Source organism: Candoia aspera, chromosome 6, assembly GCF_035149785.1.
Source record: "Candoia aspera isolate rCanAsp1 chromosome 6, rCanAsp1.hap2, whole genome shotgun sequence".
Taxonomy (NCBI): Eukaryota; Metazoa; Chordata; class Lepidosauria; order Squamata; family Boidae; genus Candoia; species Candoia aspera.
Window position 1 is genome coordinate 100,675,323 of NC_086158.1, and position 26,169 is coordinate 100,701,491.

Genomic DNA, 26,169 nt, shown 5'->3' on the forward strand with positions numbered 1-26,169 from the left:
CCACTGTGCAGGACTCAGACATTGTTGCCATCCTGAAGCATTATTTACATTCTACTATTCTTTTTTAATCATTCTATGCTACAGAAGCAACATTTAATAAGTCAGTGGGGGGAGGGGCGATCTCCAGTGCGTACAAAAATAGACTTTTTATAAAAATGTGAATATTAAGAGGCAGAACTATGCAGCTGTACTTAACAGCCAAGTCGGAAACTTTTTGACCCCCCGTTCTTGATTAAAACCTGACACTCCCACCCACACCCCCTGGTTAATAATAAGGCAACCAATTTAACATGCAGTCACAGTCTACATACTTAAAAAGGCACCAAGGACCGCCCAGGAAGGTAACAGACGTGCATCCAGACCTCCCGCTCCCCTATACAGGAAAGTAACCCTCTCTGCTTAGGGGGTTCGGAAAACGGTGCACCTTGTTTTGCTTTGCTTCTAAGAATGATTTTAAGAGTGCACGCAACAATATAGCAAAGGGGAAATGCTTACTGCGGGGTGAGGGAGGGGAGGCGAACCATTTTTAAACCAGGAATTTGCTTCTCCCCCCACCGCCAAGGAATAAATATTGCCGTCCCGCGCCAGCCCCCATTGCACTCGCTTTCTCGCCTCTCTGTCCGACTCCGGTTTTCAAGTAAAGCCTTCTCAAGCCGCTGCCGGCGGCAAAGGAGAAAGAATCGCGCGCGGCGCTCCGCGTCCGCGTCCGCGTCCGGCCAGTCCTCCTGCAGCGGCCGCTCGGCTCCCAGTCTCTAAAGTGCACACTGCCCTCCCTCCGCCCTGCTGACCCCGTCGCCGGCCGCCCCTTTCCCTCCCCTCCGAAAAGCTGCCCCCTTCCACAGGCGGCGCTGCCTAAGCGCTCCGGCGGGCCCTGGGGCAGCGCGGCGGCGTCTTCCACGGTTGTCAGCCGCGGGAGACGAGCGCGGGCCCCGGGCGCCGCAACGCCATTCCGAGGACCAGCGGCCCGACAGCATCAGGGCGTCCGCGTCCGAGCGGCGCACGAAGGCAGACCGGCTGCGCCGAGGCCGGCAGCAGGCTGGGGGCCCCCGGCGGCGGCGGTGGCGGCAGCGCTGGCTACCTTGCGCTCCTTCTGGCGCAGGTGGATCTTGGTGTGGCGCTTGCGCTCATCGCTGCGGGCGAACTTCCTGCCGCAAAAGTCGCAGGCGAAGGGCTTCTCGCCGGTGTGCGTGCGAATGTGCGTGGTGAGGTGGTCGCTGCGGCTGAAGTTGCGCATGCAGATGCGGCACTGGAAGGGCTTGTGGCCGGTGTGGATGCGGATGTGCCGCGTCAGTTCGTCGGAGCGCGAGAAGCGTCGGTCGCAGCCCTCGGCCGGGCACGGGTACGGCCGCTCGTGCACCGGAGTCTTGCTGGGTCTGTTCGGGTACTTGCGCGGCCGCAGGATGGGGCGCAGTGGCAGATTGCCCGGCCCCCCGTAGGCTCCAGGCGCCAGGCGCGCGCCGATCGCTGTCCCCGAGGCAGGCCCTTCGCTCAGTCCGCTCGGGGGCGCGCCCAGCGTGAAGTTGCGGATGGTGGAGAGCGGCGTGAGTGGTGGCGGGACGCGCACCGAATCCAGCGCGCAGGGAAAGGGCTTGCGCTCCGCTGGGCCGTGGAACTCGCGCTGGCTGCACGGCGGCGGCGGCGGCTGGAAGAAGCCCGCGTACTCCGGGATCATGGAGAAGAGGCCGGTGGCGTCGGGCCCCGCGGACGTCACGGTCTTGGGAGAGGGGTGGTAGGAAGGTGGCGGGGGATAAGGGCCGGTGGAAGCGGCCAGGAAAGGCGAGGAGCCGTCCGACGGCGCCGGCTGCTGAAGCGGGGGCTGGTAGAGCTCTCCGCACGCGGAGTAAGGCGGCGGCGGCGGCGGCGAGTAGAGATGCTCCAGGTCTCCCGCGGCGAGCGCCAAGGCGCATCCTGGCGCGCTGGGGGATCCGGCGGAGGCGGTGGACGACGGAACGGCCGACGCGGAGGCCGGGGCTGCAGTCGAGGAAGCAGCCACTCCCTGCAGGATGCCGGCGCTCACTAAGTTGAGGATGCCGTCGGCCGCGTAGCAGCCTGCGCCGGGATACTGAGGGTCGATGGAGAACTTGCCCATGTAGGTGAAGGACTGGCTGCGCGGAGGCGGCGCGAAACCACTGCAGGCATATTGCAACTCCAGCGCTCGTTTGTCACTCATGTCCGTGCCGATCAGGCCATCTGGAGGACGGAGGGAAGAGAAAGGCGGTCATCGCGGCGCCTCCGGAGCGCTCCGCAGGACCCCCGCGCCCAGGCAGCCTTCTCTGCTACTTAGGGAGACTTGGGATCGCTGTGCGCTTGAGGCCAGGCAGAGCGCGCATCCGTGGGCCTCGGCCTCGCCTCTGAGAGCTCCGGGGGAGATGGGAGGGGTTGTGTGGGCCGAGCAGAAACAACCCCCCGACGGCGTGAGGGTTTTAAGTTCTCTAGCTTGCCCTCCCTGCGCCGAGCTTCTCTTCCGTTTAGCCGACTAGCGCCCCGAGTAGGTGCGTTCGCCCTCGGAAACGCCGGCCCTTTCACTGCGCTCGATCCTACAAGCCCGTCAAGCCCTGGCTGTTAGGAGCAAACGGAGAGGCGCCCGAAGTTCTGCGAGCCTCTCTTAGCCGCCGAGGCTGAGCCCCACCGAGAAAAGCCAGGCCGGTGGTCGAAGAGAGCTGGCGTCCGAGCCAGCTGGGCGCCCAGGACCGAGGGCGGCAACGCGCTTACTAGCTTGAGGCGGTTTATTCGTTCCAGCTTCCTCCGCAGAAGCGCGAAAGAGTCCTGCTAGTTCCAGCCTTTATGGCGACCAGCGCGCCGGCCGCTTTCAAGGGCCGCAGCGAAAGCGGCCAGTTAAGTCCGCAGCTACGCCCGTCGCAGCAGGTGGCCGCCCAGGAGCCCTGCCGCGCCTCCACTCATGCTCCCCATCCCTGGGCGAAGCCGCCTTCGGTTCTGCCCCCCGCCAGGCAAAGGCCGAGCGACCAGGGGCTGTGGGAGAAGCGAAGCGAGGGGGACTTACCGCTCAGCTGGTCAAAGGGTCCTCCCAGGTCCCCACTGGGAAAGCTGATAACCGACGCTGGCAGGGCGTTGGCGACGTCCTCCGCGGCGGGGTAAAGGCTGTCGGGCAGGTGCACTAGACCGCTCAGAGTGACGGGGATTTTGTCGGCCGCCTTGGCGGTCATCCTGAGGCGGGAGCCGGCCGCGGAAGTCGCCCGGCCTTGTTTGCGGGCCGGTTATTCCGCCGGGGAAGGGATCGGGGCGCGTTTTTCCTCCAGAACTGAGCTGAGATGCTTATCTAGGGAACGGTATGGCTGCGCCCTATAACCGGGGGAGAGCGGGGCGGAATTCTTGTATTGGCTAAACACGGGAGTGCTGCTGCCAGGTGGGTACAGCAGTTCCTCTCCCTTGTCGCGTCCTTTTAATCAGTTGCAGCTCCCGGTGACTGGAAAGTCTGGCGCGAAGTATTTATGGGGAGGCCGTGAATGCCGCTACGTCACTGCCCATATAAGGACTGAGGAACAGGGAAGGGCGGGAGGCTCGTCGTCACATGGGTCATTAGCATGGCGCGCCCGGAGTGGCTGGATCCCCGCCCGGGTCGTGGCGGACCCCGCGCCAGGGAGGCTCTGGCGGGCGGGCTCCGGGCGGCTGGCTCGCTGCTGCTTGACCCGAGGGAAGTGGCGGCGGCGGCGGCAGGAGAGGACCGCGAGGGGGCGATTCCGGAGCCTACCCCCGCCAAAAAAGGGCAGCATCCGGCTCCACCCCCACTGCCTTTTGGGGAGCCTTCCGGGAGAAAGGCGGCGGCGGGGGGGCGGCGGCAGAGCCACGCCTCTCCTTGCCCTGCGCGCGTGTTCCGCCTTTCGGCTGCCTGGCTTCGAGGCGGCGAGCGAGTCGGAAACGGCCGCTGCCGCCTTCTTCCCCGCGGTGGGAGCCTCAGCCCGCCAGCCCTCTCGGCCGTGCTGCACCGGCGTCGCAGGGGGGCTCGCGCGGAACGCGGGAGCCGCTGGGCGCCGCAGGGTGCGGAAACCCGCGTCCCCAGCTCGAGGGGGGGGGGCGGGGTGTTGAACGTGTGCGGCCGGGAGGGCCGGCGCCAGAGAACTGGCCCGGCCAGGTTTGCCCGGCCCATCCCCCTCGCTCTGAGCGGAGCTGGCCGGTCCCGGAGGTCCTGCTGCGGGGGGATGCCCCGCTTGGGGCGTGCGCGCTCCTTTTTCCCCGGAAGGTCCCGGGGGCTGACCGAATCCAAACACCCAGTCCCCTCCTCGCCTGGTTGCCTGTCCCTTTCCCAAAGGGAAGCGGTCCTCTTCGCAAGCTCAGAGGCGCTGTTTCCCTTTGAATCATTGGCGATGCACGCCATCCCTCCGCCCCTCGCGGCAGGCTGAGTTAGGGCTCCGCCGGAGCTTCCAACCGAGTTCTGCTACTGGCGTATGGAAACCCGCTTCCGCCCACGAATAAGCTCAGCCCGCAGGGCAGCGGTCGGTCCTCCGGTCGCACGAATTGGAAAAACCGGAGGGGAGAGAAGGGTGGGAGGGCTGGAGACCCAGGGAGGGTGATCGCTCCTCCGTTACCCGGGGAGCTTGGGGCCGGAGGACTCGCCGCCCCTTCCCGCGGGTTCCGGGTCCGCTATTTCGGTCTCCCCGCTGCTGCTGCTGCTGCGCCAACAGAGTGGGCGAGCGGTCTCCGGACCCGCTTTCTCCGGCTGCCAGGCGTGTGTGCGCGCGCGGGCTGGCACATGCTCTGCCTTCTCGGAAGGAGGAAAAGCCGCCGCCGCCGCCTCTCTTGCGGGCTGCTGCGAGGTGGCGCTGGCCGGGCCCCGACCCGTCTCCCAGGCACTTTCGGGGAATCCCCGGCGGGGGCAGGGCGCGACCCGGGCTGGGCCCGTCTTTTCTGAGTGGTGCCAGAAGCAGCAAGGATCGTGGCGGGTTCTCCCAGACAAGCTCCTGGGAACTACGGCGGGAGCAGCGTCCCGGCTCCTCGCCACGCGCGGCAAGGGGGGGGGGCGCTAGGGGGCCAGGGGGCGGAAGGGCGCCGCCGGGAGCCGGAGAAAGGGGAGAGCTCCCCACGCCGCTCCCTGCCTCCCTCTCCGGGTCGGCTGCTGCTCGTGGCCCGAGGCGTGGCGGGGCCGAGCGTCCGCGCCCGAGAACCCGCCCGGCCTTGCGAAGAAGGCGGTGGCGACGGACTCCTTCACGAGCCGCCCGGAAAGCCGCTCGGCGGCACCCCCGCCCCGAGCGAGCTCCGCCAGGAAGCCTGGCCTGTCAAGCGCTCAGGATTGGGTTGTGGGCCTTGGAAGGGCCCCGCGGCTCTCTTGGCCCGGCATTCCAGACAAGGGGTCAGCCAAAGCAGGGGGTTGGTTTCTTTTCTGTTTCTTTTTAGGGTTACAAGGTAGGGGTAGCTAGGGGCTTACCCCCCCCCCCCGCCCCCGACCCAGAGGATCCTGTCCTCCACTTGCCTCTCACCGGTCACTGCGGATCACTGAGGTGGTGACACCCCAGGGGTGCTGAAAGTTGGGTGCCGCCCCTGGAATAAAAGTCAGGCCCCGTTTCATTTCCGTCGGCGATTCTCCTCCGTTGGATATGAAGGCAGCTTTTCTCAGGCTGGTCCCTCCAGTGGCCCGGCTGGACGGGGATGATGGGAACTCTGGTTTAACGTATCCGGAGGGCATCTTGCCCCGGGGGCTGAAGAAGCTCGAACTGTGCCCTGGTTATTGCGCCGACCAAGGAGCGCCACCGTCCATGTCTGATTTTCCTCGTTCGCTGACAATGAAGAAAATCTAAAATCGGAAGCGCAGGTGTGAATCCTGAGTTGCCGAGGCGCCTCGCTGGGAATGACCTATCAGTTACTTTGGCAGTACTGCTTTGGCTGCCTGGTCTGGTCTGTACTTTATTATCCTCTATTCTATTTTTTCTTTTCTGCAGCAACCCCTGTGCTGCTTTATCTATCTGCTCATTGCTGAAGGGGAATAATAGGAATTAAATATTGCTTGACAAACCATCAGGTGGGGCACATTTTTTCATCTCCTAGAAGAATTCTAATTTGATTTAAAACTTTTTATCCCCTCGCCATCCTGTGGTAAAAATGTTAATTGCAAGCAAGGCATATTCATGTAATTCCTAAAGCCTAAAGGCACACACTATTCCAACCGCAAAAGTAAAATAAGAGACATATATTAAATATCATGACTGTTGTTGAGATTTAAAAACTGATTTTAAAGTACATAAGTGTACAATTCTATTAAATTAGAATTACTACACACAATTACTACACAATTCTTTTAAAAAGTGTTTAGGTGAAATTCCTGCAAACTTTTCAAACAGCAAACATTAGATCTTTGTTTTGTTATTGCTTTAGTCAAATTAGAATAAATCTCATATTTTAATAATGCTTATGTTTCAATTGTGTTTTTCTTTCCTCTTAAAATCACCCCCCCCAAAGATTTTAAAAGAGTAGGAATAAATAAATTTTATTTTAGAGTTCTGTAACCCAGTCTTTTAAAATTGACGTTTTTTCACATATAAGAATATCAGTGCATTCTTTAAAATGTGATTGGAACACATTTGAAATATTATGTTTAATGGAGAATACAGTAGTGACTGTCTAGCTCTCTCTTGGGGCAGTCTTCTAGTTAAATCAGTGCTAAAAGCAATTGCCTGGTTCATACAGAAATAATGTTAAAAAGATATAAATAGCTTACCGAGCTGCATCAATTTCAGAATGGCAAGTGACCAAAAAACAGATCTTCTTTTTCACATGCAACTATGAAGTCTTCAAAAGTTCTGAGTGCAGAGTGAGGGCCCTCTCTGTTGGATGCTGCAGAACTGTGTTTGAGTAGTCCCCACTCCCAAGATAGTTGTACCCCTCTGGCCGCAGCCACATATAACTTGTCTCCCAAATTCTGTGCAGTCACACTTAATCTCACCCTCGCCCACATCTCAATCTTCTCTATTCACTTGTCACTGTTTTTCCCACCTTCAATGTATGGTGGTATCTCTGGAGGGCAGGTCTGAGAGAAAGATCTCATGGTCTTTTGCAGGGCAGTAAATCCCTCCACTGGGGATGAGATTGTGGTTTGAGTAAAAACCTACAATGGAGGCAGAGGGGGAAAAGAGAAAGCAGTCTATCCAAAGGAAGGGGAATTTCTCCCCAAAAAGGAGAATCTCATTTGAAGAATCTCACAGAGAGCAGTGTTTTGTCCTTCTCACTGGACATAAGCAAGGCAGGCAAAGTGAGGTCTTCTGCATCATTCTCAGTCCAGAATATTGACTGGGCTAAAGTAAACAACAACTAAATTTACCAAAGGAAGACGCCTTCAGTGAAACAGGGTGTGGTGAATCTCCATCATTCTGTTGAATCAACCCCCACACAAGCAAAGCATCATCTTGGGCAACCTTCCTGTTGCCCAAGTCATCAATGGCCCAGGAGAAACAATCAAAGCGAAAATTTGGATTAGGGTGAGCAGCTCTTTGAAGCCCCTTGACACTCATACCTGGGGACACAACCCTGAGACCCACCTCCAGAAAGCTTTAGGGATTTCCTGTTCTTCCATGATACCTTCATGGTGTGACCAAGAAGCTTTACGGAGCTGCTTTTTAAGCACATGAAGCAGGCTGTGTGGCTCCTTGTGAGGACATCAAAGAAGAAGAAATGGGAAGATGCCTGTGAGCCAAGCTCAGCTCCTGGGAACTGCGTCCTTCTGCCCACTGGTTATTCCTGCATGACTTGTGATCCAGATCAGTGTGGCAGAGACCCTTTGTCTCTTTCCACCTCCTTCCCCACCTCGGTGCCCTCTTCTCCTTGTCTTCAGCCTCCGGTTGCTGCTGCTCCTGCTTTGGGCAGTGTTCCTCCTGGCACCGCTTTTTGGCTTGGAGAAGAAGTCCGAATCCTTCCCCTCCTCAAGCAAGCCATCACAGCTCTCCCAGGCCTTACTTTTGGAAGACAATTCATATGAGTTGAAAGCTGGGGTTATCTGCCCCTTGGAATGACTTCGAGGCAAGGAGCAGTGGATCCAGCCTATCTGTTCCTTCCTCTGTGAGATCAAAGCCATGGGGCAGTTTTGTGAAGGGTCTTGTGAGATAAGCAAGCATCTTGCCAGGACCCAGGAGCTGTGGTTCTGCTGTCAGTGTGTGTGTGTGTGTGTGTGTGAGAGAGAGAGAGAGATAGAGAGAAAGAATGAGTGAGAGAGATGAGAATAGGTTTTGGAATACAATTGGCAGACATAAACATGTGAATTGCTTGGACAGTTGCTTTGTTTCTCCTCTGAAGAGTTTTAAATAACCCAATTATTTAATTTAATTATTAAATAATGGAAGAGAGGCCATAACTAACAAAAGGACAAAGGCTGGATGCCCTCCTCCCTCCTCCTCCTCCTCCTCCTCCTCACTAGTTTTCATTCCTGCCCGTTGCTTTGGGAGGAATACTTTTATATTTGAAACAATTGAGTTCTGTCTTCCTTTTTATTTTTTTGCTGAAATCGTTTGCTTCAACAAAACCAGTACAATCGTTGGAGGGATGATATAGGACACTGAGGGCTTTTTCTATTAAGTCACTCAGACTTGTATAAATTAAGGAGCCTTTGGTAGTCAAGGAAAATGTGTACCTATTTAGCCTCCATTTTGATTGTGAAATACAAACTGGCACCATGAAGGATGCCTGTAGTTAATGAAATGAACAAAAGTGGAAAATTTGAGCAACAAATTTTACAGCTGGAAGGTGTCTTCTCCTTCAAGATGTGTACCTGTTGTTCACAGGAAAACTCTACATAGAAGCAAATCCAAAAATCTCTTTGTCATTGTATGTCAGGGATAAAGACCCTTATCTAATATTCTCTTCTACATGCCAGTTTCTTATGTGCAGGGTATTTATTTATTTATATTTATATTTATTTTGGTACCAAGGAATATTTCATTTTGTGAGTTTTCACCAACAGTCTGACTTGCTGGGTTTACAATCACAGTCAGTGTTGAGTCCAAAATATACCTCAACAGTTCAAATATGCACTTGTGGTTTGGGGCAAATCGTTATAATGACATCATGACCACTTTATTTAATTATCAGGTAAGGATAATTGAGCTGGGTGAAAGTTTGGTAAGCCACCAACCACTCTTGGTTGAAATGCTGTGTACAGATTTGATGCTTAAATCCTGCTCACTCTGGGCAAATCGGAGATTCTCCAACTGTAGTCCGTGGACTTTTGGTGGCCGAGGAGGTCCACCAGGAACCCACCACAGCCTCTCCATGTTCTGACCACCATTCAGATGGTTCAGAAAATGGATCAGTGGCTGAAAACTGTGCACTGAAGTCTACACATGTCATACAAGCAGCAACATGACTGCTGAAATCCGAAAAGGAGTAAAGGCAACAGGTCCTAAGTGCAGCCACCAACTTGAATTCATGTACGTTGTGGCTGATCTTGCACAAGCAGCCTTCAGAGAAATGGGTGAATGGGATCTAGGTCACGAAACAGAATTCCACAGGCTGGAGATCTATGCACCTCTCAGTGCTCCATTTTGTACTGAAGTCATCTGCTCTGTGGGTTGCTGCTATTATGACATGAGGTGCATAAACCTTTCATGAGGCGGTAAATTAATATTTAAATATGGATGTGGGGTACAAAACTTAATGTAAAGAGGTCTTTACAAATGGGGAGAGGCTGGGGGGCCATACGTAAATGCAAGTGTGATCACTGTCTCATTAGCCAAACAGGGTGAACTCCATGCTTTCAAAGGGAAAACCAAGACAGATGGTGTTGATCTAATTTTCCAAACTCTGAGTTAGTGGTCCACAATTGCAGGGAGTTTGTGAAACATTCCTATGACTGCTGTGGTGGCAGAAAGTTTGCGTTCTCTCCCTTTCCCAGCCCATCTCTCTCCATGCCAATGGTGAGCACAGTGAAGAGGAAAGAAGACCCAATGGTTTTAAGGCCAGGCCCACTATTTTGGACAGGCAGGGGGGAGCCACGGCCTCTACCCCCAAAGTAGCAGCACCCCATGTGCATGGGAGCTCATGATCTGCAAGGCCACGGAGACCAGCCTGGGGTGGGGTTTTCTGGAAGATGCTGTCAGCTCTGTGGTTAGGAACTCCTGGCTGGTTATTGGGGAGAGAGCAGAAAAGTGAGGGGAGCTGAGTCCAGACAGAGTTTACTGAACAGTGGAGAAGCTGCTGCCCATAGACCCAGCTCAGAGCAGGACAGGTTTCCCTGGTGGCTCCTGAAGTGGATCAGCAATCCCAGATTGATGCCCTCAACAGTTATTAATAGCAAGGTGCCATCTTGAATCCTGCAAGGAAAAGAAGAGAATATCCCACCCTTTGCTGATGAAGGCTTCCTAAGCAGAAATCAGAGGGGTCTTTCTGTAAAACAGGTGGGGGAGAGAGATGGAGAAGAGAAGGAGGGAGGGAGGGAGGACAAGTTCAAAGGAGCTGCTTGAAAGGCCGCTGTACCTGGGTCACCTTCCTGCCACTGAGTGCGCTGGAAATGCAGGGTCTCTGCACTGCTCCAAAAGCAACTCTGTACAACTGTGATCTCAGGCCTCTTCCTGATGTTCTGCTGCAAGCCTGTTTATTTCTGGCTTGGTTGCTGTGGATCTGCCATCACCCCACTGGCCCGCTCTTCATTTGCATTGCTAAAGCTCTGCAAGGTTTTCTGGGGCACTGTGGTCCCTTCAAGGGGAACTCTTGCTTCATCCTGACTTCATCCTTGCCCCTTGGAACCTGGCAACCATTATTCCCTCCCCTCCCCCTCCCGCAGAGGGTCACAGCCTGCCCCTGGTGCCAGGCCGGAGGCATTCCAAACAATGCCGCTGCAGCAGCAGGAGCCATGGCTAGTGGAGCCGGGAGTGCCCCAAAGGGTGATGTGCTGTCATCTCACCCTCGGTGCAATGGGGGAACAGTGTCTATGAAGCCAGAGGGTTTCACTCCACAGTAACTGCTCAGTGTGTCTGGCAAAAATCGGCAGCGTACCACATGGATGGGGGCACAAGTAATTTATCCATTTTATTTTCATTCTTGGTGGGGTGGCAAGGGACAGAATTTTGTTGCTATGGGATCTGCAGCAGCTCAGGGGGGCAAGGCATTGGTTGGATGACTTTTTTGCAGTCTCTTGTTTATTGGCTGAAGGTGAGGACTGACTGGTTTACGACGTTCCCTGCACGTTCTCTGTGAAGTGAAGATAACAAATTGCTTGGTGACTTTGGGGGAGTGGAAACAGTATGGTGTGCAAGTTGGCCCTGACTCAACACTTCTGCAAGGGGATTCCCAACAGGAGGAGTCTGTCTTTTCATCCAGAGGCTGTATAGCTTCTGTCTGGATCAGTCAGTAGAAAGGGAGGGAAATGGGGAAGGACCTGTGTTCCTTGCCTCAATTACTCTGCATACTCGAGAAGTTGTGCAATCTGTCTACCTGTGCTGAGAACAGGCAACCCCCCTTTTTGGCCCTGAGTCATGTATGTTGGGCTTGAAGGCTTCTTGAGGGGACACGCATGAGTGGGATGGGGGTATATCATGCTCTCATTATGCCCAGGAGGAGAGCAAAACCACAGAGATCTTGGCATGGTCTCCAAGAGTGGGTAGGGCTGGTCGTCTCTCCGGTCCTTTTCCAGAGCTCTGTTTCTGGGCTAGGAGCTGATATCTGACCAGCCAGGCATGTTTGTCAAAGTGGGAGGGGCTCCTGGTGGTCCCATGGGCCAGGAAAAAGCTCAGTGGCTCAGAGATCAAAGATGTCTCCACAGAGGTCTTCTCCAACTGCTGCCCTGCAAATGATGAACAGCTTTTCATCATCTCCAATCAACACAGCTCCCTTGGTGGGAAATCCAATCTCTCCAAGGGGAGCTGGACCCACCTCCTTCTGCAAAGAGTCCTAGAATCACACTGATCTTCAATGAAAATGGCTTCTCCAGTTAATGAATTAATCCACTCACAGCTTCCTTCTTAATGCATGCTACTGACTTCTTTTTTATCACACGAATTGTGAGAAGCTTGTGTTGACCCAAAACCAAAACATTAACATTCTAAAACATTGTTCTGAAGCCAAACTTGATTATCAATTCTGAAAATTTAAACTTTTGCCTGCCCACCTCTTAGCAGCACACATACATACTACATGCAAACACACTTTACCTCTTCCCACTGTCTCCCATTCATCCTTTCCACTGGCACGCATCCTACAGCGTGCTGGCACAAAGAAGCATGGTGTAGACAAGAGGCATTTTAAATGAACTCTCACATTGTCAGACCTCGAGAGGAAGTCCAGGAAGCAACCCTGCGATGAAGACACTATCAGGCAAGAAATGCCCAATCTCAGGTCAAGAACTAGTGAGTGAAAGCCCTGGGAACCTCAGCCCAGCACTTGTTCTAACAGTCTCATGTCTCCAGGGGAGCTGTTTCCTTCCTTCTAGCCAGATTACCCCATCCAGGCTATTTCCTCAGGAGTGGAAGTCTTAAACATGGCCATCTTCAGGAAGGGGCTTCCTGGGAGAATTGAGCTCATAGCTTGCATTCTCTGGAGGTTCTGAGCCTTGGGATTTGGGTTTGGTCCAAGACTACCAGAGCTTGCACTGCAGATCCCCTTCCTTGGGCTGGCCCTCCTTAGACTTCAGAATCCTGCCCAGTGATCTGGACACAGGGTGGCTGTGATATCCAAAAATGCCTTGGCTTACAAACATAAACCCAACTGACCTCTGTACAAAGAAGTTTAGGAACCACAATGATAACTATCAAGGCATTCTTCTCAAGATCTTCAAACCAAAAGGATGTCTACAGGGTTTCAAGATGGAACTGCAGATTGCCGGGAAATGAAAATTTGGTTGAGGTCACAAAACTGTAGAACCAAACTGAATGTTCAGTTTAGCTAGTATTAGGACATGCCATATTTGGAAGCCTAATTTAGGGGCCATAAACTTCCAAATGGAGTTCTGACACAATGACAGTCACAACTCTAACACATTTATCTTAGCAGAAGTATTACTGAAGAAAGCATGGAGATTAAACATTACAGTATTTAAACTGGGTTTCCCCACCCCCATCTCTCAGTTCTATATCTGGTGATAAGCCATTGTGTCTGCTGACAATAAATGAATCAAAATAATAAAGTGTATAGAAAATTATATTGCTGTCAGTTTAATTTGCACCAAACAACATTTTGACAAGGTAAGTGGTATATATGATCTCACATTTGGTATAATATTTGGAAAATGTATTATAGAAAGTCAACATCTGATTACTGGAGTCAATTTATATAACAATAAATGTCACAGTAGGTTACATACTAATTCGACTTTAATTGTCTTACTCTAGAGGCAATGTTGAGGATAGTTAATAATCCCTGCATGTTCAAAGGCTTCTGGCTTGGTGGTCAACATTGCTTAACAAAAGGCGACTTGCTAGAATGGTGATAATTCCAGAACTGTGACCATGCTAGTTTGCAGCAGCAAAAGGCAAGGGTTTTTGATGGAGGTGCTGTTCCTCAATAAGACTGTGTGGTGCAATGTGGCCCATCTGACCATTTTGCCGGAGACTTCAGAAGCTGCAGTGCTGAAGGGCCTTGTCCTGGGCAAGCTGGTTCAGCCTCCATAGGGCATTGTCTTCATCTAACCCCACACCATGAGTAAGGTAGGGCAAAGCTGTCCTTCGCGGCAAGGGACCAAAGCCACATCCTAACCTTGTTCATTTATTTATTTATTTTTCAAATTTATATAGCACCCATCTCACAAAACAAGTGACTCTGGGTGACATACAACAAAGCTAAATAACAACAATTATAAATAACAACTTCAGCAAAGGATCGTTACCTTGTCGTGGTGCTGGAGCTTGAGCACCTCAATGATGCCATGAGCTAAACCGTGAAGGGCCACCCAAGACGGGAAGGTCATGACAGAGAGGTCAGACTAAATGCGATCCCTGGGGAAGGTAATGGCAACCCACCTCAGTATTCTTGCCGTGAAAACTAAATGGATCAGTACAACCAGAGATATGTCGGTATACCATCGGAAGATGAGACCCCCAGGTCGGAAGATGGTCAAAATGCTACTGGGGAGGAACAGAGGATGAGCTCAACTAGCCCCAGACGTGATGACGCAGCTAGCTCAAAGCCGAAAGGACGGCTAGCGGCCGACGGTGCTGGTGGTGAACGGCGAATCCGATGTTCTAAGGATCAACACACCATTGGAACCTGGAATGTAAGATCTATGAGCCAGGGCAAATTGGATGTGGTTATTGGTGAGATGTCAAGATTAAAGATAGACATTCTGGGCGTCAGTGAACTGAAATGGACTGGAATGGGCCACTTCACATCAAATGACCACCAGATCTACTACTGTGGACAAGAGGACCACAGAAGAAATGGAGTAGCCTTCATAATTAATAGTAAAGTGGCTAAAGCAGTGCTTGGATACAACCCCAAAAACGACAGAATGATCTCAATTCGAATTCAGGGCAAGCCATCTAACATCACAGTGATCCAAATATACGCCCCAACCACAAATGCTGAAGAAGCTGAAGTAGAGCAGTTCTATGAGGATCTGCAGCACCTACTGGACAACACGCCTAAAAGAGATGTTATTTTCATCACAGGAGACTGGAATGCTAAGGTGGGCAGTCAAATGACACCTCGAATTACAGGTAAGTATGGCCTGGGAGAACAAAATGAAGCAGGACATAGGCTGATAGAATTTTGCCAAGACAATTCACTCTGCATAACAAACACTCTCTTCCAACAACCTAAGAGACGGCTTTATACATGGACTTCACCAGATGGACAACACCGAAATCAGATTGATTACATCCTTTGCAGCCAAAGGTGGCGGACATCTGTACAGTCAGTAAAAACAAGGCCTGGAGCTGACTGTAGTTCAGATCATGAACTTCTTCTTGCACAATTTAGGATCAGACTAAAGAGATTAGGGAAGACCCACAGATCAGCTAGATATGAGCTCACTAATATTCCTAAGGAATATGCAGTGGAGGTGAAGAATAGATTTAAGGGAATGGACTTAGTAGATAGGGTCCCGGAAGAACTATGGACAGAAGTTGGCAGCATTGTTCAGGAGGCGGCAACAAAATACATCCCAAGGAAAGAGAAAACCAAGAAGGCAAAATGGCTGTCTGCTGAGACACTAGAAGTAGCCCAAGAAAGAAGGAAAGCAAAAGGCAACAGTGATAGGGGGAGATATGCCCAATTAAATGCAAAATTCCAGAGGTTAGCCAGAAGAGATAAGGAATTATTTTTAAACAAGCAATGCGCGGAAGTGGAAGAAGACAATAGAATAAGAAGGACAAGAGACCTCTTCCAGAAAATTAGAAACATTGGAGGTAAATTCCAGGCCAAAATGGGTATGATCAAAAACAAAGATGGCAAGGACCTAACAGAAGAAGAAGAGATCAAGAAAAGGTGGCAAGAATATACAGAAGACCTGTATAGGAAGGATAACAATATCGGGGATAGCTTTGACGGTGTGGTCAGTGAGCTAGAGCCAGACATCCTGAAGAGTGAGGTTGAGTGGGCCTTAAGAAGCATTGCTAATAACAAGGCAGCAGGAGACGACGGCATCCCAGCTGAACTGTTCAAAATCTTGCAAGATGATGCTGTCAAGGTAATGCATGCTATATGCCAGCAAATTTGGAAAACACAAGAATGGCCATCAGATTGGAAAAAATCAACTTATATCCCCATACCAAAAAAGGGGAACACTAAAGAATGTTCAAACTATCGAACAGTGGCACTCATTTCACATGCCAGTAAGGTAATGCTCAAGATCCTGCAAGGTAGACTTCATCAGCTCATGGAGCGAGAATTGCCAGATGTACAAGCTGGGTTTAGAAAAGGCAGAGGAACTAGAGACCAAATTGCCAATATCCGCTGGATAATGGAAAAAGCCAGGGAGTTTCAGAAAAACATCTATTTCTGTTTTATTGACTATTCTAAAGCCTTTGACTGTGTGGACCATAACAAATTGTGGCAAGTTCTTAGTGGTATGGGGATACCAAGTCATCTTGTATGCCTCCTGAAGAAACTGTATAACGACCAAATAGCAACAGTAAGAACAGACCACGGAACAACGGACTGGTTTAAGATTGGGAAAGGAGTACGGCAGGGCTGTATACTCTCACCCTACCTATTCAACTTGTATGCAGAACACATCATGCGACAAGCTGGGCTTGAGGAATCCAAGGCTGGAGTTAAAATCTCTGGAAGAAACATTAACAATCTCAGATATGCAGATGATACCACTTTGATGGCTGAAAGTGAAGAGGAACTGAGGAGCCTTATGATGAAGGTGAAAGAAGAAAGTGCAAAAGCTGGCTTGCAGCTAAACCTCAAAAAAACCAAGATTATGGCAACCAGCTTGATTGATAACTGGCAAATAGAGGGAGAAAATGTAGAAGCAGTGAAAGACTTTGTATTCCTAGGTGCAAAGGTTACTGCAGATGCTGACTGCAGTCAGGAAATCAGAAGACGCTTAATCCTTGGGAGAAGAGCAATGACAAATCTCGATAAAATAGTTAAGAGCAGAGACATCACACTGACAACAAAGGCCCGCATAGTTAAAGCAATGGTGTTCCCTGTAGTAACAAATGGCTGCGAGAGCTGGACCATAAGGAAGGCTGAGAGAAGGAAGATCGATGCTTTTGAACTGTGGTGTTGGAGGAAAATTCTGAGAGTGCCTTGGACTGCAAGAAGATCAAACCAGTCCATCCTCCAGGAAATAAAGCCAGACTGCTCACTTGAGGGAATGATATTAAAGGCAAAACTGAAATACTTTGGCCACATAATGAGAAGACAGGACACCCTGGAGAAGATGCTGATGCTAGGGAGAGTGGAAGGCAAAAGGAAGAGGGGCCGACCAAGGGCAAGATGGATGGATGATATTCTAGAGGTGACGGACTCGTCCCTGGGGGAGCTGGGGGTGTTGACGACGGACAGGAAGCTCTGGCGTGGGCTGGTCCATGAAGTCACGAGTCGGAAGCGACTAAACGAATAAACAACAACATAAATAACAATAATAATCATAATCTTAAATGCATCAAAAACTATAAAACACCACTGAAAAGAAATATTGGGCGAAGGGATGTTAATAATAACGGAGCCACCTCACTAGTTCACCAGCTCCCTGGAGTCCCCAGGTCTGATGGCACAACCAGGTTTTGAGGGACTTTTGGAAAGTCAAGAGCGATGGTGCCAGCCTCACCTCAGGGGGGAGGATATTCCGCAATGTGGGCACCACAGTGGAGAAGACCCACCATCTACAGCCCGCCAAATGTGGCTCCCTAAACGACGGAACCCGTACCACGCCCTCTCTGCTGGATCTGGTGGGACGGGCAGATTGTGATTGGGGAGGGGCAGTCCCTCAAATAACCCAGTCCCATGCCATGGAGGGGTTTAAAGGTCTGAACCAATACCTTGAACTGGAGCTGGAAACAGACTGGTAGCCAATGCAGCTGGCGGAACAGAGGTATAATGTGTGTTCTATGAGACACACACATAACTGCCCAAACCACTGCATTTTGCAGCTGAAGTTTCCAGATACTCTTCAAGGGCAGCCTCATGTACAGTGTATTACAATGGTCCAACTGGGAGGTGACTAGGGCATGAGTAATCATAAGTAGGGCCCCTTGAGCTAGGAACTGGCACAACTGGCATGCAACATGAAGCTGTGCAAAGGCCCTCCTAGTCATGACTGCCACCTGCTCTTCAAGCAGGACTCACAAGCCTAGAAGAACCCCCAAGTTGTGCACTGGGGCTGTCTGGGGCAGTGCCACCCCATCCAGCACCAAAGATGGCACAGTCCCAGAACCGGAGGGTCCCAAGCCCCAGACCCACTCAGTCTTGCCAGGGTTCAGCTGAAGCCTATCGTTCCCAGCCAGACCCTCACAGCCTCCAGACACTGGAATAAGATGTTCACAGCATTGCTTAATTCACCAGGGGTAGAGATGTATAATTGGGCATCATCAGCATATTGATACCTCACCCCATGACAGCTGATGAGCTCTCCCAGCAGCTTCATGTAGATGTTGAATAGGAGAGGAGGGAGCCCTGAACCTGCAGCACCCCACACAGTAGGGACTGAGGGCAGGATCTCTCCCTCCAGTCACCACCGACTGATATCAACCCCAGAGGAAGGAGGGAACCAGCACAACTCTATTCCAACAGGTTTGAAAGGCAGGGTCAGGTGTGTGTGTGTGTGTGTGTGTGTGTAAAATCTCTTTGTCCCCCTTCCATTTGAGGGAAGTCAGGGGACCTGAAGTGGGGCAGCCAAGGCAGCAGAGACAGCAAATGCAATTGTTGGTCTAATTTTCTGTCAGTTCAAGGAGTGATCGGGACCACTGAATTTTCACTCTGCATTTGAAACTGACCAGGACTGGCCAAATGGACTAGATAAGATGGGTTTGTGAGGTTGACTACAGGTGAGAAGTTCTTAGAGGAAACTAATGAATTCAACAGCCCATATCATATGCAAATTAACCAATATGTAAGTTCAGCTAGTCTAACCTATTCCTAACTCTGACTTTCAGAAATTACTTGTTAAGATACATTTAAATTAATAAAGGGGTGGAGTAACTAAATAGCACTAGAAAAATGTTGGGTATTCCTCCTGGGAACACACAAATTGAAAAAATGGAAACAGCAATGGGGGAATGGCACTGCTTGATCTCTGATTTGTAGTCTTCCTAGATGCATCTGGGGGGAGACAGAGGGCTGGCCAGGAGGGCCTTCCAGTAGGGCAATTCTCACACTCTTAGGACCACTGTCGTGATTAGGCTTTGAGGAGGCTGAGCCCTGCTGGGACAGGTGGTGGCAAAACTGGAGACCCAGGAGTAGCCTGGGTTTGAAGGCCATGAGCAGTTCCCCTTGTGGCCCTGAGTTTGGTCCCTCAAGGACCTTTCAGCTAGCTCCAACAGGCTTCCATCCCCCTGTATTCCAGAGAGTCTCTTCTTCCGGAATCTCTGTCTCAGGTCAGGTCAACCCCAGCACTGAGTAGAACACCCCCATCTCCTGACAACCCAAAGCTTCTCTTATGATCACAAGGCACTGGATCATTGGGTTCCCAACCAGAACCCAAGCAGCCTAATGTTCTCACTTAGAGTGCAGGAATGAAATCAACACCCCCCACCTTTAAGGCAGCTCCGTTCTAACATACCTTCAGTAAGACTTCAGCACCCATTACCTGGCGGATGAGATGACAGCTGAGAGCTACAGTAGTCAGCTCCAGTTCTTCCACACCATGGGCTCATTTGTGTTGGAATTATCAGGGGTCAACTCAGCATTGTCTCATATGCATAAGGGAGTTGCTGTCCTAACAGTCAGGAATCACGCTGAGACGAGGAATAGGTCTCTAGTGTTTATTACTGCTACATAAGACAGAAAATCCTAACAAACTGAAGAAGTGTGGGAAAAACCCAGACAGATAAACCCCAAAAGTTAAGGTGGGTCTGATCTGTGTCTCTTTGAATGGCTGCTTAATTCCTCAGTACTATGCATGCGTTTTCCCCCCTGGATAGAGGTCCACTCCTCCTCGCCATCAGTACTCATGACAGTTGCTCTAGCAAATTGCATCACTATTGTGCTTGTGGGATGTCACGTGGGTCACCTGACTTCCTCTTCCTCCTTCTTCTTGAGCTTGGGGATTAACAGTCTGCATTACCTCATGGGCAGACATGCAAAGAGGAAGAGCTGCAGAATGCAGCCCTCCCCCAATCATCCTCTGCTAACAAAAACCAGTGATGATTAAGTGATTTCTACTATGAATCTACTTGTATCCAGACCTACTGAATAAAAGTAAGCTATCTCTATTTTTCTTCATCTAACTACAGAGTGAAGACTGAATTTATTTCTGAACATAATTAAGCTTAATATGCAAGTTCCCTTTTTTGGTTTACGCTTCTACTCTGCAAGATTGCTGATAGCTGCTTGGAGTTTTTATTAACCTTTTAAAAACTCCATCAAGGGTTATGGGCCCAGTACAGTCCAGTACAGACCAGTGCAACCCAGCAGAGTCCAGTATACTGACCAAGAACTGATTTTTGAAAAGGCTTTGGCCTCACAGCTAAAAAAAGAAAGCCACTTGCACATTTAAAAGGCAAAGTTCAGAAAGTTTTTTTTTCTTCTCTCTGGAGAAAGAGGAGGGAGTTTCCTCCATACCAAGATTGACTGAGGATAATTACTCAGCATGGCTATTCAGATTGAGGATGCAGCTAGATTTTGAAGTTTGTTTAGATACTCTAGATTTATCTGAACCTAAACCAGAGGATGGGGAGGAAGCCAAAAACCAATGGAAGAAAAAAGGATAAAAGAGCTAAAATTCTTATTGCCAGATTGCTTCCAGATCACAGATTAGCAGAGATTAAAAATATTTCTACTGCAAAGGAAATGATTGAGAATTTATGCACCCTGTACTTAGAAGGTGATGATCAGAAAGTGATCTCTTTGTTGAACTGCATGCATGCAATTTGGAAGACAATGTAAATGTAAATGACCACCTGATCAGGCTACAGGCAATCTTTGATTAGCTGAGCACAGTCCAGAATCTCATGAATGAAAAACTTAAGATGTCTTTCCTGCTGAGTATGTTACCAAATATTTTTTTTCCATTTGTGGCTGGTCTGAATTTAGAAAGGAAAATTTTTTCTCAACTCTTGGGAATGATAAGATCAGAAACTCTAAGACAAAATTTGCATAACAATAGAGCACTGGCAGAGACATTGGTTACCTAGCAATGAAAGGTAAACATGAGCCAGAGCAATCAGTGACACATCAGAAAAACAAAAGGAAAGAAAAGAGAGCCATTGTGTATGATTCATGTAAAAAGCAAGGACACATTGCAAGGTTCTGCAAAAATAAGGACAAGAAGGATTTTTTCAAGGATAAATCCAAGGAAAAGTCTTTTAAAGGTAAAAAGGCTTTACACACTTTTTATAAAGCTGATACCAATAAATGTCCTAGACGATGGGTAATCAATTCAGGGGCAGCAGGCTTCTGTGTGGGAATAAAAATGACTTTTGTGAGCTAAATGAAACCACAGAAGGAAGCATAACATTAGCAGATGGCAGTTCAACTTCAATTGAAGGAAAAGGAAGTGTGCCATTGCGATGCATCAATGGAAGTGAATACAAAGATCTTGTAGCAGAAGATGTTTTCTATGTGCCAGACTTAGAAGTTAATTTGCTGAGTGTCTCAACATTAAATAACAAAGGCTTTGATGTGATTTTTAATGCTAATGGAGAATGTAAAGTCACCAGTGGAGAAAAGATTTATGTTACAGGCTTTCAAAAGGATGGCGTCTACCAGGTGCACTGCAAACAACTGTCACCAGATGTCAGCCTCACCTGTCAGCAGCAAAAAGAGGACAACAGCACCACCACCTGGCACAAGCGCTTTTTAACACAATTTTAAGAATGAAAACTGAAGGCCCAGTAAGAGACTTTGAAATAAGCAACCATGGTAAATGCCAGTCAAAACGTGTGATACGCATCAAAGGAAAGGCAACAAGACCAGCCATACCCAAACAAAGGGAAAGGCAGGCAACCAAGCCACTCAAACTAACCCACACTGATTTGTGTGGACCTCTTCAAGCATCAGCAGGCAGAAATAAATATGTCTTATGCTTTATAGATGATTTTTCCAGATACTGTGTGACCTACCTAATGAAGGAGAAATCCCAAACAGTGGACATGCTGAGAGGGTATGTAGCCATGGTGACCAACAAATTCAACAGAACCCTTTAAGCCCTCCAAAGCGACTATGGAGGTGAGTTTATTTCACAAGCCATGCAAACATTAACGTGACTAGGTATAGAACACAGACTAACCACTCCATACAGACCTGAACAAAATGGAGTTGCAGAGATGAAAAATCGCTCACTAATGGACATGATAAGATGTATGCTCTTAGAAGCAGGTCTGCCTGACAAATACTGGGCAGATGCTGCTTTAACAGCTATGTACTTACAGAATAGATTGCCAACCAAAGCCAACAAGGTAACACCTTTTGAGCTGTGGCATGAACACAAACCAAGCGTAAAGCATCTGAGAGTATTTGGATTCAAGGCTTATGCACACATACCAAAGAAGAGATCCAAACTAGACCCCAGAGCTGAAGAAGGCATCATGATCGGGTATTCTCCAGGAAGCAAGGGATACAGGATCCTGAACCTGAAGCCAGGAAAAGTAAGCACATGCAGAGTGGTGTACTTCAATGAATGAGGGAGGGGCTACCATAGTGATGCTGATGATGATTGTGCAGAAGCCAAGAGTGGCAGTTACCAGCTTGAGATGTTTAGCCCAACAGTCAAAGACAAAACTGCCACACCGACCCAGAGGGAGGTAGAAGTCCAGGCAGAAACTCCACCAGAGACAGATGATGAGGCCACGGATGCAGAAGGGGTTGAACCACCAAGTGCCACTCCTGAACCTGCTCCAAGACGCTCATCACGACCCAACAAAGGAGTTCCAGCCGAGAGACTCACCTACCTCGCAAGGTCGTCATTACCAAAAGAACCTGCATCGTGGAATGAAGTCTAGCAAATGCTACCAGATGAGGCAAGCAAGTGGAAGAAGGCAGCACAAGAAGAGCTAGAGGCTCTACACAAGAACAAAACATGGACTTCAGCAAAACTACCAAAAGGTATTTATTTCTGAATGTAATTAAGCTTAATGTGCAAGTTCCTTTTTTGGTTCATGCTTCTACTATGCAAGATTGTTGTTAGCTGCTTGGAGTTCTTTTATTAACCTTTTAAAAACTCCATCAATTTGGTTGCACAATCAAGACAAGATTTGCCTCCACCCTCTTCAGGGGTGTCCCATCTAGTTTGTGTTTCACGTGCTCAAAAGGGGGTTGGGAGGAAGGGTGGCAAACCCGCCCACATGAGGTCAGAAAGAGCCTGCTGCATTTGTGCTGTGCTACCTCATTGAAGGATGCTTTCTGGGCTGGCTGGCAAGGGTGATGTTTTCACCAAGGACTGGCAAGACACTGAGGTCAGAAGAGGAACACTCACCCCCTGGCCTGTCATGACTGGCACCCTGATCCTTGGCAGGTCACAATGTTTGGCAGCAACTCAGAACTGGTGCAGGAAAGATGGGTAGGACTTAGGACTGGGTTATTGTCTTGTGCAGAGCAGTGGGGAAGGGGCTGTACAATCGTCTTGTACTGGATCAGTTGCAGTATTTTACAATAGTGACATTGCTGGTAGGAGCTGTAACAGAACCCCATAACTCATAACTCACAGACAGCAAGCCATAGGGCTTGTTCATAAAATATGTTAGGCCAAAATAAACCAACAATGTTTGGATGGTAGTCTCTTTCACACAGCATGTTAAGGCTTAAGATGATTTGCTTGATTTCATTTTAGTGATTGCCTTTGATAACTTGATTTAACAGGTTGTATGAACAGGGTTGCTGCTGTGGGGAAAATAGGAGGAGGAAGGAGTGTTAGATATGTTCGCCGCCTTGAGTTATTTATAAAAATAATAAAGGCGGGATAAAAATTAATTAATTAGTTAAATAAATAAATATTTTGACTGAGTGATTGATTGATTATGTACTACCAAGTCAGGGTGGACTATTACCACCACACAAATAGATTTTTTCCAGGAGGATGTGTCCCCAACCTGGTCTTTTGGGTCTTCCAATGGTGCATCCATTGCCACTGTAACTGAGTCCACCCACCTTGCTGCTGGTTGTCCTATGTGAATATAGCAGTGTTGGAAAGTAGAGTGTTGCTGCTCACTATTCTCAGCCATCTTACCCTCTTTCAGGTTACCCCATCCTATCCCATCCCATCCCATCCCTCCTCTTCCTTCCCCAAGTATTTTCCATTCCTGATGGCCTGTTTCAGAAGTTACTTTGCTTCAAAGCATTTATAGTTCTGTAAGCTTGGGTTTTTTTTTCTTCTGGCATATGGATAACACTGGAAGGATTCCCAGGAGAAGAATGGGTTTCCCAAGAGTTTAAACGAATTATGGAGGAGAGGCTGACACATGAACTCTGAGAAGACTCAGATTAATCACCTTTAGAAAGAGAATGCTTGGCTTCACGCATCTTTGGTCTGAACTCGGTATGAGACGTAGGCTGGGTTGGGCTAGGCCATGGTGTGTTTATTCATGAGTTATGGATCCCGTTGGCTGGATTCACACAACATGCTTAGGCAATCCAAATTTCTTGTCCAGTAAGCCCATAGTGATTTCCCCATCTCTCAGTTGCAGCTAGCCCATGACTTCCCCATTCCATAAGAATAACTAAATCCATGGCTTCCCCTGCCTACTCCTTTCCTGATCCCATTGCCAAGGGAAGGGAAAGGCCAGCGTTGCAGGGCGGAATTGACCCCAAGCTTACAGTTCCCATGATTCACGTCACTTCCCAGCTTGCTGGTGTACTTGGAATGCTTCCTGTGTCTTTGCTGATTACTTTTTTTTTTTAAGTCTAAAAAGAATAAAGGAGAAGAGGACGCGAAGGGAAGGGATGCTCAAGAGTAAAAGCCAGTCAGGGCTGATGGCAGAGTTGTCTCCCTCCCTCCTGCCACCCACAAGGGAAAAACCCTAAATGACGCAGCTGATGGGCCCCTGCAAGACCCGTGAGAAGTTGCCCTTTGCCATCTCTGCCAGGTGCAGCTAACCTCTGTTCTCCGTTCCTCTTCTCCAGCTGGCTGGCATTTCTGCCCTCCCTCCAGGTCGCTCCTGCTGAGCTCTTTGGACCCACACCCACTGCGCCCAGAGGCGCTGGAGGGGAACTGGGATGTCAGCAGTCCTGGCCCGCTGCCAGCTTCCCACACATTTCCTTGCCTGTGGGGGCGGAGATGGAGGTTCTCACCCCTTGCCTTTCAAGTGGGCCACAAGCAAAGCAGCCACAAAGGACTCCGTTCTAATGCTCTTTCTTCCTTCCTTCCACAAAGCTTGGGAACAAATGGGGATTCATTCTCCCTCTACCTCCCCTCTATCCTCCCTTCCCCCAAATCAAAGCCCTTCCATCAGCAACAAACGGGACTGAACTTTCTGCACTGTCACCCCTTTGGGCCACCCATTGGGAAGGGAGCTCTGGTGATGTATGGGCACCTAGAGAGGAAGACCCCCAGCCAGCTAATGCTACTCAAGACACGCAGCTTAAACTTGGATAAATTTCCTTGGGAGCAAGTCCCTCTGTACTCAGCACAGGTCGCTCCCAGGGAAGTGCCCAGGGAGCAACTTTTCGTCTTAAAAAAATAAAGAGACAGTGTTACTAGTGGTGTCTGAGTGAGGATTCCATACAGAAAATCTCTCCTCCTGTTCCACATCTGAGAAACTTCAGTGTAAAGATTGGGTTAAGTCTAGATTTCAGTCAACTTGGTCTGGTCAATAATTAAAAGTAACAGCATAAAAAGTGGTTTGATTTGCTTTGTGGTAGCAAAAGTATGAGAGGGTTACCTTAATTAGCATTTAGTTGATTGTTATCAGGATAACTAAAAACTTAATAATACAATTTGCTTTATGATGTACTTTTTAAAACTGATGCTATAAAGATAACTGAAGGATGCAGGGCGTAGTATTTTTAACAGATTGCTCTCATTTGTGGCTTTGATCCCTTTTATCCATGTGAATCTCTTGCCTGATTTCTGTACTCTTTCAGAGGATCCCCCAAGTCTCAAGGAGTTTTTCTGCAAAGCTAGGGACTAGCAAAATGGGGAAGAATGGGGTGCTAGAGCAGAACAGCCTTCCAATAGCTGAAGCCCACCTTGAAGGTAACATGGAAGGTTTGCATCAGTTGCATTTTGGAACCTTTTGTATGTGGAGTGTACATCACAACCCATCTTACCCTTGATCACATGACAGGCCCTTACCTCACCCAGCCCATGTGTTAAACAATCTTGGGCTGATCATTCCCAATCTGGAAAATAATGCATTTGTCCTGTTCATCAGGCCGTGAACTGTGATGTGCAAACGTGACTGTACATCCCTTCTGTGTGTGTGTCCATGTGTGTGTGTGTGTGGTGACTATCATCAATCCTTGCTTCGATTCATGATAGTCTTGAGGGGAGCTTCCTCTGCTTGGAGAGGGCAGCAGGAAATACTTCCCAGCGTCCAGCCATTTGCTAAAGTTCCCCAATTCCTTCCCTCCATGTATGCCCATTGAGCACCTGACTGGAAGGCAGGAGACCAACCCAGTGGAGAAATCAGTTTAAGGGACAATCTTCTTCCTTATCCAGCCAGGACAGCAGTGAGGATACAGCAAGAGTTGATTTAC

The 26,169-nt window shown here is 49.5% G+C and overlaps 1 protein-coding gene across 1 annotated transcript; it reads right to left on the bottom strand.

Annotated features, from left to right (window-relative positions):
- Positions 1-973: 973 nt before the first annotated feature.
- EGR2 (early growth response 2) lies at positions 974-3,187 on the bottom strand. Its single transcript, XM_063306294.1, has 3 exons — positions 3,002-3,187; positions 2,871-2,882; positions 974-2,190 (listed from the first exon to the last, which is right to left on the bottom strand). Exons 1-3 carry the CDS (start codon positions 3,162-3,164, stop codon positions 974-976), a joined length of 1,392 nt encoding a protein of 463 aa, XP_063162364.1. The 5' UTR covers positions 3,165-3,187.
- Positions 3,188-26,169: the final 22,982 nt, after the last annotated feature.